We start from the raw sequence: 20,428 nt of genomic DNA on the forward strand, positions 1-20,428 counted from the left end.
TCCCTCTTCTTCCACAAGTAATATACTAATATACTTGCCAAACAATACCAGTTAGAATTCTCTGCAAGTATTTTTCTGCACCTGCCACTAAAAACTTTAGTATAAGAGACAAGCTGCAGATTTAAATCTGTCCATACAATTTGGTTTACACATACTCTTACAGTCATGGCAACAGTCACATCCTCTTACAGATACAGTCACAAAAACGAACTAGTTCCTTCAAAAAGACTAGTTCATTCCTAGCAAACTACAAGAACCATGAGCTATACAATCAGTGCATTCCTGCCATAAAATTTAGGAACACTAACTATTGTACTCATCAGTATTATTAACTGGCCACCATTGTAAATGAATATTTGAGGTAAGGAAAAAGGCGGTCTAAGAAGTCACTTGGCAGGTGGCTTGGAAGCATCTGGTTGATTCTGTTTTGATCCAGAGGCATCTGGTTGATCCTTTTTTGATCCAGAGACTGCGGCAGTTGCTGCTGCAGTCATAGCAGCAGCAGCGGCTCCCAACTTAACACCTCCTGCAGCTTTCATTGCACCAGCTATTTTTGCAAAAGCAGCTATTCCTCCCACAAGCATTGCCCTCAAAGCAACAGTTGGTTTTACCTCCATAGCCTTGTGTTTCAAAACAAGCACTCAATAGCCTTTTCTGCATGACATGTAACATAATAATGTCAAGGTTACAGTAACTTACAGGGAAATCAAGTCCCTCAAGGATTTTAATAATAAAATTAAAAGCTAAACAAGCAATTTTGCATTTAAGACTAGGGAAATACTCAGAATTATGTTAACTCCTTAATGTCTATCACAAGATCACACAAATAGCAAGTTCTTTAGTACAATGACTAAGTCATTATTATAAAACCTGTTCCCTTTTCTCCGTATCAATAATCTACCCTACCATTTGAGTCGGCTAATTTCAGGAGATTTCATGCTCCATAGAAATTTGGCAGAATCAGAGCCTTATTTACCAATATGGAGCCATTTGAAGATAAAACCCGATGCCAATTGTTTTCAAGCCAGGCATCCATCACATAAGCCATACATCTTTAGCATCAAATAAAGGTTTCAAGACAAGCATCTACCACATAGCCATACATCTTTAGCATCTATCACAACCAAAGATAGATGAAGACGTATCGCATTAATGTCATGAGACTAAAGTGGAGTGAGTCATGAGTTTCAAGCGACGAGAGAATTCTACTCAAACTCTCAAAGGGAAAACACTACAGTCTACAAGGCGGACATAACATATGAGCTTTACTCTTTAGTATCAAATGAAGGTTAGGGGAATCAATCAACGGGAGCTGAGCTGGATACAAGGTCTACACGAAAGAATATATGTGGAATATAATATAAGTGAGAGTCTAGACTTCTACCATATAGGCACTGCAATGAGATGAAATCTCAGGAAACTGTAGGGAAGAAAAGGAATTCAAAGATATATTAAGGAGAAAAGATCAACAGGACATGAATTATCTGAATCACCAAGGGCGTGGCTCTTACTTGGAGATTATGCATTCTATCGGCTGTAGACCCCAAGAAGGGTGTGTTCTGTATGAGTAGGATAACCATATAGGTTTTGTTATCTTCTCCCTCCTCTTGCCAGCTAACAAGGAGCAAGGACACAACTTATTAGATTGCTTTCAGGTCTTTTTTATTTATTCGTGTATATACCAATTTCTTGCAAAAACAAACCCTGTCATGATACTATCGGAAACAGCTTCAGCTAGTATGGGTGAGATGAATATATCCAAATCACCACAGATCCTGCTCCACCAGCAAAACAGATAATTGTTTTTGTAGTCCTTGAGATAGAGATATATGCAGATGTATTTATATGAAAGCTTAGGGTCCCAGCATACTAGCAAGATAAGTAACTTCCTTAAGTGCAGGAGTTCCTAAATCTCAAACTACAGAACTATATACAAAGTTTCAGGTTGATAAGTTGCAAAGGAATATGAGCACATAGATCTTATTAACCATCAAGACAAAGCATGTATGTAAGTACATAATGGATTTATAAGCTAACTTGAGTACTTAAACAACCTAAACACGTCCTCATATGACAACTCAGGCGATCATGTGAAGGCTGTCATCAATTACTGTGTTACATAGTCACAGATCTATTCCGCATCATGTATCTAATCTCAAAATGATTTGAACCATTTCAAAGACCAAACATGCTATTTGTATATGTGTGAATGCGACTGCACGTGGATATGGTAAAATGGAATTATTATCTGAATTGCGGCCACACTTTGACCTGGGTGTTTCCAGCTAACACCTAACAAATACACTTTGACCTGGGTGTTTCCAGCTAACACCTAACAAATAGAAAGTCCTGTACTCGCAAAATCATGGTTTCTTAGTATAAGCAAAGCACATACGATGTATATAAAACTCATGGAGTTGGGACTTTTGGGCACCACCAAGCACAAAATCATCAGGACAATAATAAGTTTAAGGAAAAAAATAAGGTAAAAAGAGGCAAAGATTGAGAAGAAACTCAAGCACTCAAGACTCATGCTGCCCCCATACATGTCATATTTTGAGCTGCCATGAAGATTATTCTTTGTCAGTCAGAAAGACTAAACCAAGAATCTCATCTTTTGGGTAAAAAATGAACCACCAATTGGCAAATTGAATACATCTCAATCAACAATAACATAGGTTGACCGTTAAATTGTTAAAAAGCATCCAACACTAAGCACATATTATGCACAAAGCCTCTAACACAAGGAAAAGATGGGTACAAAGAGTTCAAAACTCTAGATAGTTCCTAGTTCCTACTAACAAGGTGGATATCCAATTCTAAAGGCCTAAAAGAAAACCGTTCTCCATCAAAGACAGGTCAGCCAATGAACAAAACATCAAAGCAATGCTCGAGTTCCTATAATTTCAAGCATGTAATTAAGTGTTTGTCTGAGCTGTTAAAGAACCAATGCAATGTCTACAACATCAAGCAGACACGAATTTTTGCGTTAAGCAGCATAAATGAAACATGATGTCAAGAAAACAAAAAAAAAAAAAAAAAAAAAAAAAAGCACAAAACTCTACTGTAGTATTCATATATAAAATCTATATAATTTCAGTAGAGAATGAATTAGAAGCACAAACAACACTCATATTTTTAGCATCCGCTTGTAAGAACTGAGAAGAGAAGAAAAGTAAGAATACAACTATTTCACAAACCCTAGAAAGTGGAATCATCCATGGTAATTAGGTACATTAACTATCTGGTAAACTAAACATTATGAATTTTATCATCCACAAATTCAAAAACTCAAGTCAAAGGGCATTGAGGTATTGGAAATAACTATTATGTATCATTATACTATAAACCAAAGTTTATATTTTTACATTTCACCATCTAATCCAGTGAATTACTTCAGAAATTTAAGGAAAAATTACATCTTGAATCATCAGTTCTCTTTTTTGGGCATTTCTAAGTTTTTCCATCAAAACCCATGTTAAAATTCCCCAATAAAGTTAGAGTTTACATTAAAAATCATCCATTGACCAAAATCCCTACTATGATTGAAAGCAAACAAGAACAAGGGCACAGGTTTATTGTATCGAAAAATCAAAAATTTAAAAAATCTAAGATCCCTTCAAATAAACAACATGATCTAGGGTAGGGGGAGATTGACAGAAAGAAAGAAAGAATGAGAGATAGAGAAATGACCTGAAGTTCCAAAGGGTTACTCGGATGTTTTGCTGATACTTTCAATTGAGTTTTGGTTGTTTCTTGTGCGAAAATAACTGCGAAATATAGAATTGAAGGTCTTTGCTCTTTTCAGTTCTTTGGCTACGGAGTACAGTTTAATCACACGTTGGGCTAATAACTGCCGTACCTGATTTCAACTCAAAGTAAATCATGAACAATATCTCACCAATGAATAGTTAGTTTGGCGGCTAGTAAGGAAGTTGTTCTAACTAAACCAAGGTTTTGAAACACATTATTAGTTTTATTACTTGTTGGGAGAGCTTTCCTCTATTGGAATTTGACCTAGGTTCCATTCAAATTAGCCAAAATGTAAGTAGATTTTGCATCAACGAGTACGCTTGCAAATAATCTGCACAATTTAACCTGAGTTCGACTCACAACCCATCCTAAACCACATCTTGCATTCTTGAACATGAGATGATCCTAATTCTTAAGTTGCTCAACCCAAATTTACCTTGAATTAATTATCACCGCGATTTTGAGTTAAAAAAAATAATAAAAAAAAATAAAAAAAATAAAAAAAAAACATTTTTCCCTTTCCTTTCCAATGAATTTTTTATATAATTACAGAGTCAATTAATTACCATCCTCCAACAGCCAAAATCTCAAATATCATCTATTAGAATTTTTTTATTATTTTTATTTATTTATTTTTGCTGTAACTTCAAATTAAATAACTTCCGCATCTCATACTCTAGACACCCGACTGAACTTGACAGTCATGGATTCGGGTCAAAATTAAGTAAACCCGGAACCTAAAAACCTCGAAACAGCACTCAAAGGCTCAAAATTCTTAAACCTCTCAACTGTAAACTGTTCCAGTGAGACTTGGCATCATTCCTGTGCGACTGTTCTTAAACCCTACTGATTACTCCCCACTCCAAATTTCTCCCAACTATTACAATGTTTCGTGCTGCATCTTCATTAATCAGGTCTTGTTTTTGCTCAATACTGCGCAAATTTAAAAGCATATCATCAACAATGCCTTAATTTTGATTTTCTAATCTTTATTGTGCAGGTCATCTGCTTCAAAGCGACTGGTATTATCTTCCTTTCTCTACTTTAGTCTTTCAAATGCTTGATTAGAGTAAAAAGATTAAATCTTGATTTCTGTATATTGACATTTTGATCCTAAAAGATTGACTTTGATCAAAAGATTTTTTTATTGGATTCGTTGTGTTAATCTATTTCGGGGAAATGGGGTTTTGTAAATGCACAAAAAACAATTGATAGGATAAAATATTAACTTATTGGGTATAAATTTGTGATCATTTGCAAGGTTTTTAATCTCCTTTCTGTTTGAATTTGTAGGTGAACAGTAGAATAATATCTAGTAGAAATTATGGTGCAAAAGATATCAATTTCGGTTTGGGAGCTCGGGCGGCAATGCTGCAAGGGGTTAATGAGATTGCTGAAGCTGTGAAGGTTACTATGGGACCAAAGGTATAAACCCTGAGTCCATTATGCATTACTAAGTGGGCTGAAAGTAGTTGTATGCCTAAATAAATGCATACTTGTGTGTGCGTGTGTGTTTGGGTTGGGGGGGGGGGGGGGGTTGTATTATTACTTTGTGATAAGCACGATGTTTGCAGTTCAATCGAGTAAACAGTACGCTGAATGAGTTCAGAAAAACATTGAGATTATGTCTAGAGGGAGTTATGGATAATGCTAGTATAAATATCATATTGTCACTATATTTTGTGCCGAAGAATAGAAGATAGCTGGAATCTTAATATTTATTTACTTTGTATGTTGATTTAGGGCCGAAATGTAGTTATTGAAAGGAGCTTTAAAGAACCTAAAGTAACAAAGGATGGCGTTACAGTTGCCAAGAGCATTAAGTTCAGTGACAGGACGAAGAATCTTGGTGCAGATCTTGTAAAACAAGTTGCAAAGGCCACAAATACCGTTGCAGGAGATGGTGATTTATCTTACTCCATCCCATTTAGCCCTTTGTTCTGGCTTTTGATTCAAGCTGATTTTTTTTTTTTTTTTTGAGTCTTGCAAGCTTTGCATTGCATCTTATATTTGTTAACTGCTTTTATGAGGTTATAAGTAATTAAATATCTAACTGCCCATTGTTGAGTAGATCAGTGAGTTTGATAGAAAATTCCTCTGTGTTTGAGAATACATATGAAACTGTAAGTTACTTTCTCTGTTAGTTCCCTTGCCATGCTTTAGGCCAATAGCTCATACCGCCAATTGTCACGTTTTCCAGATTGAAGAACTGTTTTAAATCTTTAAATGAGTTGAATTGTTCTCATTTTTCTAGGAGAGGGGTTTGTAAGGGGAGGGGAGTTGATTGCACTTCCAGGATTTGGATTTGACAATGCTCTAAACACATATTTATCACTTAGATCAACCAAGTTTTCTTGGAACTTGGATTTCATGATATCTGGCTTTATGAACACCGTTATCAAAATGCCTAGGACAGGTTGCTCCTAGAATGTTCACTATTCGATCATATTTTGTCTTTCTTTTTAGGAGTTACGAGTTTGTAACTCTAAGATCACTTATAAATCTTTTAAGTACCGTATTACTACAAAAAAACTCATAGGCCAGTTAACAGTTTTACCAATAAGCATAGAAATAATATACTCTCGGCAATTGGTTATGTCCCTTATCCTGCCCTGGCAGGGCTTGTTTTGTGGCATTGGGGTAATTTTGATATTGTTGATTTAGTGATAGATATACAAACATCATCATTCTCTCAAAGTGCAATATGGTCATTCACTCATTCCACACTGGACTTTTTTTCATTTCTCCTATGTTAAGATTTTTTATTGTTTGGCTCTTGATACGTGAATGCTTTGAACTAGCTTTCAATTTGCAGAGAAGCATTATCGACAATTCTCTCATGTTCATTCGAGTCAATATGTACTGTACCTTTGAATTAAGGCATTATTCTTTGTGGTCCAGGAACAACTTGTGCTACTGTGTTGACGCAGGCAATATTGGTGGAAGGGTGCAAATCCATAGCTGCTGGTGTAAATGCTATGGATCTGAGAACTGGGATCACTATGGCAGTTGATGCTGTAGTGTCCAATTTGAAGAGCAAAGCAGTGATGATAAGCACACCAGAGGAAATCACACAGGTAACTTCTTAGAGGAATATCCTAAGCAATGTATCTATATTCTTGTACACATCTTTGTCAATTCCAAGGGCACAGCAAACTCCTTCCAGTTTGATCTGCAAGACTTACGCTAAATAGGAGCTGTTTAAATCAAGAAGGAAAAATTGAAGGGAGGTTGGACCTTGAAATTCTTGACAGTCTTAGGTGCAATCATGTAGATTCCTAATAACTTTGCAATTATTATCCTGTCACTAGATTATGAACTTTGCAGCTTAGATTGAAAACTTTCAGTTAATTTCTTTTTCAGATTGTGTCTTTTCTTTGTGAAATGATACGAGTAAAAGCGTGTATGTAACTCATATGGTGTCCTTATATAGTAAATTTATCATTCTTGTGTAACAGGTGGCTACTATCTCTGCCAATGGAGAGCGTGAAATTGGTGAGCTTATTGCTAGGGCAATGGAGACAGTTGGCAAGGAAGGTGTAATCACTGTTTCTGTAAGTAGACTTCTTGATGTTCTTCCATGCTATTTCAATTTACTTGAAGAAGGTTAAATCACATTTGCTGGTGCACTTATAATTTTAGGATGGAAACACGTTGGATAATGAATTGGAGGTAGTGGAGGGCATGAAGCTAGCCCGGGGTTATATTTCTCCTTATTTTATTACAGATCAGAAGACCCAGAAATGTGTAAGTTCCATACTTCCATTCAAATATTCCTTATATGGATTAAGTCCTTGCAGTTCTGCATTGTGTGCTTTGTGAGTAGACAGACTAGACTTTTTTCATCTTATTTGGTAGAAGATTTAATATTAATGCATATGCAACAGGAACTTGAGAATACTTTGGTTCTTATCCACGAGAAGAAACTTTCAGACGTGGGTTCCCTTGTTAAAGTATTGGAGTTGGCTCTTGAGGTTTAACTTCTTTTGAAAAATTCTCTTGTTCACTTACTAAAGATGTTCTGAAATGTTAGGTGAATCTTTGTTTTGTGGTTGAGTAATTTTGTTTTGTTGATATGGATTTGGTGGTAGAGGAAAAGGCCTCTACTAATAGTTGCGGAAGATATTGAGGGTGATGCGCTCACTTTGCTGATTCTTAACAAGCATCAAGCTGGACTTAAGGTGAATTTACTAGTACTACACCTGAATTGCAATACCAGTTTTTGTTGCTGTAAATGTTATGAGTGCCTTATCAGTGTGCAACTGCTAGGTCTTTGATGTTAGATAAGATATGCTTGTGTTACCTACCTAAGATATATGATTTTTCAGAATCTTCAATTGCTTTTGAGTTGCTAACTCTTACAATGATATGAGATCCTTAGAATTTCAATTTTTTAGTTCATTACAATTTTGGTCATTTGTTTATATGCTTTCTTGTAGGTCTGTGCCATTAAATCTCCAGGGTTTGGAGAAAGCAGAAAAGCTAACCTAGATGATCTAGCTGTTTTTACTGGAGGAGAGGTGAGGCATTTGCATATTGGGTATTGGGGCACTTTTAACATGTTTAGTTATATTATCGATTATTTTTCTCTCAGGTTATTTCAGAAGAGCGTGGGTTGACTCTGGACAAGATTAAACCTGAAATGCTTGGTGCTGCAAAAAAGGTTTGTATTTGCTTCCATTTATCTTAGTGCAAAATTCTTCTTTTGAGAACTGACTTTTGATTGAGACAGGTTACTATCTCTATGGACGACACAATTGTTCTAAGTGGAGGCGGAGACAAGAAGGTGATAGAGGAGCGCTGTGAAGAGGTATGTTGTTGACTTTGTATGATCAAACTAGCAAAGTTAAAACCTTAATTATCTGTGATTATATAATGGTTAAAATTATATAAAGTTGATTTTGTGAAAGCATATATCGAGAAAAATCTAACAAGACCTGACATGACTGTTCTTTCCCTTACATATAAACTACAATATGTAGTTAAAAAAAATTGTGTAAACAGTGTCAAAAGTGCGAACATTACAATATTAAAAGAATGGAGGAAGTGTATCTATTGTAACTTTGTTCCTCGTATTACCATGAAACTTGCTCTGGGTAATTAAAGAATTGGCTATATCCATGAATGCATATATAGACATATTTCAGCATTGTTGGATGAAAGAGTACAACTGTGAACTGTCACTGTGGCATGCGATGGTCATATTGATGAAGTGGTTTCTAAGTTTTCCATAATGATGATTATGTGGTGCAAGGCAGTGCCAGCATTTTTTGTACAGCAGAATAAGAGGTTATGACAAATGGGCTTCCCAAGTTTAGGAGCCTTTTAACTTGCCTGCTTGCTAGAGGAGCTACTTGGGAAAAAAAGGATAACAGGAGCTATCAATGTCTGAAAGCTTCTTGAATATTTCGTACATTGAAAGCTCACAGCCTCAGCAGTCAGCATTCTATTCAGATGAGAGTGTTGCTAGAAATCCTTTCTCCTCCTTTACTGTCTTTTAACAATGGGTGTAAAGCTTTGTACATTGTAGGAGTACCTGTTTGCTAATGATAATATAAATAATTTCTTGCTGATAATAGAAGATAGAAAACAAAGGCAATGGGGATAATTTGACGAGAATTATAAAATAATAGTACAAGGCCCAAGGAGAAGCAATATTTAGGATTTAAGACTTTATCATATTCTAGGATCTATTGTGTACTTCTGTTATGAAGTCCTCTATATGTATGAGCTGCAGAAACTGCCAAGTATGAATCAAGAGATTAATATTTTTTTTCGCAGCTTAGAACTTCCATGGAGAATAGTACTTCAACATTTGACAAAGAGAAGGCACAGGAGCGGTTATCAAAGCTCTCTGGTGGTGTTGCTGTCTTCAAGGTCCTCCTTATCTTTCCGAAATAAGATTGATTTCGCTTACTGGGACTTTTTTTAATATACATATTTTCATTGAACAGGTTGGAGGTGCTAGTGAAGCTGAACTCGGTGAGAGAAAGGATAGGGTTATTGATGCTCTGAACGCGACAAGAGCTGCCGTGGAGGAGGGTATTGTACCTGGTGAGTCTACATTTATACACTATATACACTGGAGAAAAATATGGCCTTTCTTGACTAATCTCTTTCACCATCTTTCACACATTCATTTCATGTCGAGTATTAATCACAGGTGGTGGAGTTTCTCTCCTTTATGCAACAAAAGCTCTGGATGATATCCAGACCAAAAATGAAGACCAAAAAAGAGGGGTTCAAATAGTCCAAAATGCTCTTAAGGTTTCCTTTTGCGTACATTATGATTTTGTTGTCTTTTGGGGAGTGTATCTATGTCTATTTATAACTGAATCTGAAAAATCTTTAGGCACCTGCATTCACCATTGTGGCGAATGCTGGAGGTGAAGCCTCGCTGGTAATTGGCAAGTTGTTGGAGCAGAATGATCACAATTTTGGCTATGATGCATCCAAAGGTATCCTCTTTGATGATCTTTTCATCTATACCTTCTACCCAATGCCCCCTCCCCTTCTTCTTCTTCTTCTTCTTCTTCTTCTTCTTCTTCTTCTTCTTCTTCTTCTTCTTCTTTTTTTTTTTCGTATTTAGTTTATTTAATAATGGAACCAAATCTTAATACAAAAAAAGCACACGTCACACAAAAGTAAAAAATAAGATTGAAGTTTACAATCCTAATGTATCAAAAATGAACAAACCCAAAACAAAGAAAGATATTCACATTCCAAAGCCTTCCCTAGGCATTGTTTCTTAGGGCTGAGTTTTCTTTCTAGTGGACGTGCCCTTAAATTTAGGTTCTTAAATACATTTGAAACCGGAAACCACCAGAAAAAGTTACTGAAAAGGTTCGGCCCAAATGCAACTATAAGATCTATGTCAAACCCAATGTACCTGAGCCTCCCTGACTAACCAATTTGAAAGGTTAGGCATTGGTGTTGTAGACTTGCAGGTTTACCAGTAGAGCTTCTTACATTTGCAGTCCGTTTCTGTTGATGCAGGTAAATATGTCAACATGATACAAGCAGGAATTGTAGATCCTGTTAAAGTAATCAGAACAGCTTTGGCTGATGCTGCAAGGTAGGGACTCACCTAAGCACAATTAGCTTTTGTTTGGAGTATTCTATATTTCTATTATACATTCTTACTGAATGCAACTCGTTTCTTTTCTGATTTACAGTGTTTCCTCCCTCCTGACCACAACGGAAGCTATTATTATCGAGCATTCAGAACAAAGCAGTGTTGGACAACGTGTGCCAGACATGGATCAGATGGACTTGTGATAATTTACTTCAGCAATTCTTTTGTAAATTTGTTCTTGATTTTGATGTTATTCTCCCTTTGTGTGGAGTATGTTAGATCTCAAGCATCTAAAAAATTATTTCGGGAAGTTGCATTCTTAACCTGTCATCTGTATAACATTTTTTTTTTAATAAAAATAGAAACTAGATGAAAGTGCAAAACACCGCATCCTCATGTGTTTTTAGTTCATGCGAGTGAAAATCTAATGCTGAAATCTGGCATTCTGTTGCATGAAGTACAGATCCTCATTTGTTTTCTGTACATGCGAGTCAAAAATCTAATGCTGAAATCTGGCATTCTGTTGCATGAAGTACAGATTTGGATGCTGTGAATTATGAATCATTTTTTGCAAGTCACTCCACAAAGGTTGAACTTTTGTTGTACTCCTATGATCGACACCTTCATACATCTGCAAGGATCCTTCAAATCAACTGCTGCAAGTCTTATCATTTATTCCTCTAAAGCTGCGATGGCTTGTCACCATCAGCTTTCATTGGATAGGGATGTGGATAAATCGCTAACATTGTGCAAACCAAACGATTCAAACAAAAAATTCTACAAATGTATTCAACTCTATTTCCTCATCCATTCTTTAAAAAAGTTGGATAGCCTCTTAGCCTAATCTATGAAAGAAAGATTTTCATTGTCTGCTCAATTTGTCAGGGTGAATAAAGTAGCTGCATTCCTTAGATTGTGCTCGGAAATGTGGTGAAAAGATTCATCCTCCGGATTTCTGAGGACAATGTTTTCTTCCTTCAATGCCGCCTCTTCACTGCAAAATCCCAGAAAGATTCATTGTTTGTGCAAGAACTAATGCTACGAAGTAATATTATCTATGAATGAAATATCTAAAAATCGTGTTAATGTTATGCAAACCTGAGCTCTGTAGTTTGTTGATGATCAAACTTCAATACATCCCCTTGAAGATCACAACACGAGAGATCAACATGCGTAGATGACTCATCAAACTTGCTTCCATATTCCTTGTCATCATCATAAGGTGCACCATTGGCAACAATCTGAATCTGCGGCTTCATCTCCAATCCATCACATTCGCTTCCAAAATCATTCTTCATAACAAAACAGTCACCATGGCTCGTGCTGCTATTTGATGAGGCTAACACTGCATCATCATTCGGAGGAGCCACCCATGAATACTGATCTTGTTGCTGCGAAATTGGTATGTATTGTTGCTCATTGTTATTCCCTTGGTCGGCCTCATCATAATAATAACAGCGCATTAAAGCCTGATATTGCTGATAGCTATCGTTATCACAGGTTAAAATCTCGGCACCCTGATTATTATTGTTATTATTATCAGCAACAGGGGTCCCTGCATCAACCTGTGAATCAGGGTCCAGAGGTTGAGGGGTAAGGGCGGTAGCAATCTGATATAATTGAGCGTGTTGTTGTTGATAAAGTTGAGCCTTGCAAAGGTCGAGTTGTTGAAGAACAAGGTCTAACTCAGCCTTACAATATGCAATCTGATGGTGCAGGTCCCTAATGATCCTGTAACAACCGCCAACAGGATCTTTGGCACGCGCATCAGACTGATATATAATGGTACGCATAGCAATGTCCTTGTCAGGAGGATTAAGGTTGCGTATGATCTTAGTTATGTTACTGACCCCAAATAATTTATGCGCGTTTAGGAATTGTCTTTGGCGATCATGAGGGAAATAAGGAGCTAGAGCACAATCTGAGGCACATTTCCTACGCTGATACTTACATGCCGCGCATGCCTGAGTACCATTGCTGATTCTACTATTGCTACTATTGGAACTAATAATGCTCATTTGTGTTTTATGATTCTTGTTTGCTGGGGAATGGTGCTGAGATTTTCGCTGCGTTGCCACCGAATATGCAGCTTTTTTCTCAATCACTTTTTCGGGTTGCTCTTCGTTACCTTCCCTTATTTTCTCATACAGCTTAAGAGGAAGAGAAGAAATGTCAAGTTGGGAGAGAAATAAGGGAAGGGAGGAGTACATAAGGCAAAGTTTTTTCATTTTTATTTATTTATTTTTTTAAATAAAAGGGTTTGTTAGTTGTTATGGACTTTTTTTAGTTTCTAAATTTATACAATTGAGGTGTCAATTTTCTGGCAAATCTAATACCACTTCTACAGTTTAAGGTTTTGATTTGTTATAGTTTTTGCATCTCATTAACTTTTCCTTCATACATTAAACTAATTATAAGAATATATTCAAAATCTTAGTCTTAGACTTCAATGTTAATATTCTATATATAGAAAAATAGAGATTGATACAAAATAATTTTAAATAAAAAATATTTTCAGATTCTTAATGGGTAGATAGAACCACAAAATGTTATTTTGTCATTTGTGTTCCACATAAATTAGTAACGTGGTGACATTTTTTACCGTTTCAATTAAGATTTAAAATTTAATATAATTTCAAAACAAACTCAATTTGTTTAATTGTATATTGTAATTATATAGTCATATGAGATTAATTGTTGATGGTTAAAATTTAAACCTATTTATTTTATGGATCTTGCTAACGAACGCCCCCGAGGCGTTGGATAACTATTTAAAATATTGCCTAAAATGGTATTAATTTGGGAAAACATGACAAAATCACGCGTCGATCAGTGTGATTAATGTTTAATTTAATCTTTCTACTTTTAGCTAGCTTAGCCAACGCCCTTGGGATGTTCGTTAGCTTTTGTCTTATTTTATTTAAGATTAATTAATTATAGATTTAGAATTGATCAAGATTATTGTTTGGCCTAATGGTATGATTTCTACCTAGTAATTTTCGATCAATGATATTGGATTTTGATATTTAAAATTGGTTAAAATAACCTATGAGAGGTATGATCCAACAAAGTGAAACATTTTAATTTTTGTAAGTTTTTCTTTTTAAGTGATGAAGCTTTGTGAAAAAATAGGGTCTTAGAAATTAAACTTAGTACTCAGCATGCACTAAATTTTCCCTATTAAAAAGCAAAATAGCAGTATGCCATACTGTAATAAACTATTTAAACCTTGAATTGTTTTTATTATATATATATATATATATATATATATATATATATATATATATATATATATATATATATATATATATATATATATATATATATATATATTGGATACTACTGTTGGGTGACTTGGGTCTATTTACATTAGATGTTTCTATTTTGATTAAGAAGGAAGTGATGTTCCTATGTGGGTGGTTAGTTTAAATTGTCATGTGGTTAGGGCTGCAAATAATTCGGGCCAAGCCGAGTTTTAGTCTGTTCGAGCTAAGCTTGATAAGAATTATTCGTGTTCGAACTATTTCGAGCTTGAACGAGCTTTTGAAAATCTTGTTCGAGCTGGGTTCGTTAAGAATTTGGCTTGTTCGAGCTTTGTTCACGAACGTACTCGTTAGCATTTCGAGTTTAAGTTCAAACTTAAACGGGTTTAAATCGGGCTTGATTAAATAAACGAGCCCTATTTTATCATCTAAAAAATCGTTTCTTTCAAATTTTAACACATACATGTAATTTTATATAAGATATTTATATTCTTTCTATAGAAAAAGATAATGACGGGATTTTTATGCCTTTACCTGATGAAATAATTAGTATGTATGTATAAAAGATATATAAATTGTTCAAGTTCTAAGGGCGTATTTACAAATGAAATTAAACAAGCTGTTCATGAACATTACCGAGTCGAACATGATGTTGTTCAAGCTTAGTTCATCTATTTTACGAGCTTAAAATTTTTGTTCAAGCTTGTTTGTTAGCTTAACAAACGAGTTTTGACCAAGCTTTGGCGAGTAGTTTATGAACGTATCAGCTCATTTACACCCCTACATGTGGTGAGTGTATTTAGTTAAGGTGGTATTTTAAATCAATCATCAATAATAAGGATCAATTAATGAGAATTATCAAGTTACATAATTTTTTTTAAAGAACAATTATTTAAAAATATAGCGTGACATTGAAGTGTATTATATTCAGTGGTTTAAAACGATTGTTAACTTGGGGTGCATGCAAGTTAAAAATGGAGTTTGAATTCAGCTCAATTCCATTCCAATCCAATCCAATTCAAGTTTCCACCAACTCCAATACAGTCATATTTGGTCTAGAATTACATTGTATCAAAATCTATTTCTTATATTTGCATATCGGTCCATGAATGTTACCTTTGATACAATGGACTACTCCATAAATATATATTGACTTTCACAACTATTATAAGCCCAAAAATTGACACATGCTTTGTAAAACATAATCATTTTTAGATATTTTTTTTAAATGCTCTTTCTTTTTAAGAAAATACAAGTTTATCTTCGTGATAAACAAAACAAATGTTTATCTAGTGGCAATTTTTTTAAATAAGTCAACAACTTTTATTAAATGAAGGTCCCACTAATGTTGATTTATTTACGAAAATGTCATGCTGACTGAAATATTTTGTTGATTTATTTACAGAAATATCACTAGATAACCGAATTTTTGTTTATTATATTCATGAAAATAAACTGGGACTTCCTCCTTTTTATTGTTTGGAAAAAAAAAACCCTAAGAACATAATAGTAACCTATTATAAGTATTAGTAGTGGTATTAAAAAAAAAAAAAAAAAAAAAAAAAAAAAAAAAAAAAAAAAAAAAAAAAAAACTCAACTTTGTATATATATTTATATGTAACAATACAATATATAAAGTGGATAAATTGTCCATATAACTTCAATTTCTTCTGTTTTTTTTTAATTTTTTAATCTGATTCAGGGTCTGTTCACATTTACTGAAATGAGCTGAACTTATCTGAACTGATTGGATCTGAACTGAATTGAACTGAACTGAAATGAATATTTTATGAGAGAAGGAAATTAGGTACCGAACTGAACTGAACTGAAATGAACTAATTAGAGCTGAACTGAAATTAAACTGAAGTGAACAGGCCCTCAAACCAACACTCTAATTCTCGAAAGAAGTTAAATCCAATAAGATCCAATTTGAGAAAAAAGAAATTCAATCTGAATTGCTTGGATTGGACTTTAAGGGCGTGTTCTACAAAATGTAGTTGTAGAGGCTATTGTTAGTTGCATGTATACTTGTTAACTGTCATCTAGCTATTAGCTATGAGACTAAATAATTAAGTAGGAGTGTTTGGTAAACTAGCTACTAACTGTGAAATTCTAAAAATACAGAGAAAAAATTCCATCAACTACCTAGCTTTTCACAAAAGCTAATAATATCAACTTTTTACTAAGTAATGGTTGAATAAAAGCTACATTACTAAAAAAAACTAGTATCGAACACGGCATAAGTACACCCAGGTTGATTAACCCTTGATTAGGGATGACAATTCAATCCGAGTTCGATTTGAATCCAATCCGATCCGAAGAAAAAAAATCCAATCCGAATAGGAGGCGGATCGAACTTTGACCCTATGCAAAGTCCGACCGAGTCCGAGAGTATGAGTATATGCTTTATAAATTGGGATAATTGCTTGTTTTGTTTTATAGCAAAAATTTATTATGTAACTTAGTTCATAATTTAAATATGTTATGTTTATACTTTACTCGGTATGACTATACAAACAATTATAGATATATCACACATTACAAAAAATATAAATAAAAAAAAATTCGGATCATTTCGGAGACCGAATAAACTGACCGGATTCGGATTCGAAAATTATGAGTCGAATTCGGATTAGGACTTTTCAGATTCGGATCCGAGTCCAGGATCCGTTTACTAAACGGATCAGATTCGGATTTAGCCGCATTCGACCTGAATCCGATCCGTTGCCATTCCTACCCTTATATAGTACTCCATACAAAATTACAAATACAACCCCTTAATAAATGGACAGTTTTCAAATGGCCACAATTTAATTGTGGCCATTGAATAATCACAGCCATCTATTTATTTTAACTAAAATGAACTGTTGATAAAGCTAAGATAACTTTAAATTTTATTTTAGAAAACGTTGAAAAAAAAGGCTTAAAAATCAATCACGTTCTAAACTTCTAACCTACTAGCAATTTAGTTTTCAATAATTCACAAAGTAGTTTTATTTTTCCCTTCCCTTGCTATTGATTCGCTGTCAATTCATCCTTCAATTCTTAATTATGGGTGTTGCTTCAATCTAATTCTAATGAACCTGCCATGATTTTCTTGTGATTAGTGCAAATTAGCAATTGTTAGTGTTAGTTAAAAAAAACAGTATTTTTTAAGATTGTCTAATGGACTTCCAAACACGGAGACAATGGGATATTGAACTTTAACGGTGAACCATGTAATGGAGATGATGGAGAAACTGATAGTTTCAAAAGAGTGATCATGGGTATGCTAATATACACATCATGGGTATGCTAATATACACATTATAATAACCCTTCTTTCTTTTTTTACTCACATTACAAATAGGATGAGAATTAGATTGAAGCAACACACAATGACACAATTAAGAATTGAAGAATGAATTGATAGCAGGGAAAGGGAAAAAAACTAGGAATTATTGAAAACTGAATTAGAACGTGATTGATTTTTAAGTTTTTTATTTTTTTTTCCCAACGTTTTCTAAAATCTAATTCATAATGAACATTATCAACGGTTCATATTAGTCAAAATAGATAGACGACTGTGTTTAATTTACACAAACTATTGGGTGCGGACACCCGCATACAAGTGTTTGTGCGGCCAGCCTCTTTTCCCTTCTCTTTCTCTCTCCTTTGCTCCTCCTTTTTTTTCAATTAAAATCAAAATAAAAAAATTTACAATTGCATAAAACAATCAAAATTAATCCAAGATGATTTGCTAAGGTAAGAATGAGCTTTAAAATTTGTCAATGAATGAGTGTTATTGGCGCAACACTCTAATAAAGATGTTGATGATGAAGAAAGAGAAAATGAGAATGAATTTCTACCATAAATGGTGCGATTATCACAGCCTTCACAAATTCTTGCAGTCCCTGGTGGTGGAGGTGAGTGCGAATCGGTGGTGGTGGAGGCAAATTGTTGGTGGTTTGCATGGTTGGGCTAGGGTCCGACGTGGTTGCGATAGGAAGAAGAGAAAGTGGTGGTGCGTGGTTGTGTTGGTGGTTGGTGCGGTGGCTGTTCTGTTTGGGTCAGTTGGTGACTTGGTGGCATGGAAAATGGGAGCAAGGGAGGAGGTTGGTGGTGATGGTTATGCGTGAGTTGGCTATTGGCTGTTGGCTGCTGGCTGTTTAACTTGGCTTGTTTGACTGGCTGTTAGTATTGGCTGTTTGTAGTGGTTGTTTGACCATTTGTTGTATATAAATATGTTTGGTAAAATCAGTTGTTATTTGTTGGCTGCAACTATGCAAAATGACCTTAAAGGACATTATTTTGTGTTCTTATTAATTTATTATTAGTATTATTATTAATTACTTAATACTAGTTACTACGAGTAATTTGTAATTATTAATTATAATTACAAAATACTAACTATTAATTATTAATTACTGATTATTAATTTTATATTATTAATTTTATATTACTAATTACAAATTGTTAATTACTAACTATTAATTATTAAGTATAAATACTAACTATTAATTATTAATTACTTATTTCTTAATTACTGCTCGTAACTACTAGTTATTAAGTACTAGGCACTAAGTATTATCAATTACTGATTATTAATTATATATTACTAATTGTTGATTACTAACTAGTAATTATTAAGTACTAATAATTAATAATTACTACTATAACTATTAATTATTAAGTACTAATAATAACTAATTATTAATTATTAACTACTAATTATTAATTATTAACTATTAATTATCACTTATTAATTACTAATTATTAAATATTAATTGCTAAATATTAATTATTAAGTATTAATTATTAACTCCTAATTATTAATAGTAATTAAATATTAATTAATAACTCCTAATTATTAATTATTAATTATTAATTATTAACTATTAATTATTAATTATTAACTATTAATTATTAACTATTAATTATTAATTATTAACTATTAACTATTAATTATTAACTATTAACTATTAATTATTAATTATTAATTATTAAGTATTAATTATTAACTATTAATTATTAATTATTAACTATTAATTATTAATTATTAACTATTAATTATTAATTATTAATTATTAACTATTAACTATTAACTATTAACTATTAACTATTAACTATTAACTATTAACTATTAACTATTAACTATTAACTATTAATTATTAATTATTAATTATTAATTATTAATTATTAATTATTAATTATTAATTATTAATTATTAATTATTAATTATTAATTATTAATTATTAATTATTAATTATTAATTATTAATTATTAATTATTAATTATTAATTATTAATTATTAATTAATAATTAATAATTAAACTATTAACTATTAACTATTAACTATTAACTATTAACTATTAACTATTAACTATTAACTATTAACTATTAACTATTAATCAAGGGTAAAAAAGTAATTTGTTTAATGAAAAGCCAAAAGCCAAAACCAAAAAACTAGTAAGACTAGATTTTTGTTTTTGGCGGAAAACCCGCTTTTTCAGCTAGCTGAAAAGCCATTTACCAAACATATATTTTGGTTGTTTGACAGAAAGAAAAAGCCAATAGCCAATGAAAAAGCCAACCAAAAGCCATTTACCAAACAAGGCCAAAATGGGTTGGCTGATACATGTGAAAGAGAGAGAAAGAAAGAGAGGAGGAGGAGAGATAAGAAAATAAAAATATTGTAGTATGTTGTTAATCATTTTAGCCAATAAATATATAAGCCAACAAAAAGAATATATAAGTCAACAAAAGATGCATATCAGCCAATCAAAGGAGTATGTCAGTCAATAAAAGGTACTTATCAGCCAACAGAAGAAGTATATAAGCCAACAAAAAATACATATAAGCTAACAAGAGGAGTATATCAGCCAACAAAAAATACGTATAAGACAATAAGAGGAGTATATCAGCCAACAAAAAACACATATAAGCCAACAAAAGGAATTAACATATGAGCCAACAAATAAAGCGTATCAGCCAACAAAAGCAACAAGTAAGCCAACAAAATAAATATATCAGCTAACAAAATGAAACATATAAGCCAACAATTAAAATATATACATATCAACTAACAAAATAAATATATCAACCAACTAAAGAAACATATAAGCCAAATTATGTCTAATATCAGCCAACAAAAGGAAAAAAAAAACATATAGGCAAATTTGTTAGAAAAAACCTTTAAAAGCACCATTTTGCGAAAAAAAAACCTTTTAAAAGCTTTTTATTTAAAAAAAACCCAAAACATTTATTTTTTTGCGAGAGGAAACCTATTTACTTAATTACCCTCTAATTTACTTAATTAATCTCTAATTAAGCTCTAACCCACTAACTTACTAAATAA

The 20,428-nt window shown here is 33.2% G+C and overlaps 1 protein-coding gene and 1 long non-coding RNA gene across 3 annotated transcripts; one reads left to right on the forward strand and one right to left on the reverse strand.

Annotated features, from left to right (window-relative positions):
- Nucleotides 1-31: 31 nt before the first annotated feature.
- Nucleotides 32-4,321, reverse strand: LOC145569923 (uncharacterized). Its single transcript, XR_014096354.1, has 2 exons — nt 3,694-4,321; nt 32-654 (listed from the first exon to the last, which is right to left on the reverse strand). It is a non-coding gene; the product is annotated as an uncharacterized LOC145569923 (long non-coding RNA).
- Nucleotides 4,322-4,462: 141 nt separating this feature from the next.
- On the forward strand, nt 4,463-11,217 carry LOC145571442 (chaperonin CPN60-like 2, mitochondrial). 2 transcript variants are annotated; one of them, XM_081630474.1, is made up of 18 exons: nt 4,463-4,667; nt 4,754-4,775; nt 5,047-5,178; nt 5,497-5,656; nt 6,655-6,830; nt 7,212-7,307; nt 7,396-7,500; nt 7,641-7,727; nt 7,845-7,934; nt 8,193-8,273; nt 8,348-8,416; nt 8,486-8,563; nt 9,535-9,630; nt 9,708-9,807; nt 9,905-10,020; nt 10,106-10,211; nt 10,750-10,828; nt 10,929-11,217. In XM_081630474.1, the coding sequence occupies exons 1-18, from the start codon at nt 4,639-4,641 to the stop codon at nt 11,029-11,031; spliced, it is 1,725 nt and encodes a 574-aa protein (XP_081486600.1). In that variant the 5' UTR covers nt 4,463-4,638; the 3' UTR covers nt 11,032-11,217. The 2 variants fall into 2 exon arrangements, with proteins under 2 accessions (XP_081486600.1, XP_081486601.1); XM_081630475.1 differs by having other exon boundaries at nt 4,464-4,667; nt 9,917-10,020; nt 10,929-11,216.
- Nucleotides 11,218-20,428: the final 9,211 nt, after the last annotated feature.

This window comes from Chenopodium album, chromosome 12 (genome assembly GCF_948465745.1).
Source record: "Chenopodium album chromosome 12, dcCheAlbu1.1, whole genome shotgun sequence".
In the NCBI taxonomy this organism is placed as follows: domain Eukaryota; kingdom Viridiplantae; phylum Streptophyta; class Magnoliopsida; order Caryophyllales; family Amaranthaceae; genus Chenopodium; species Chenopodium album.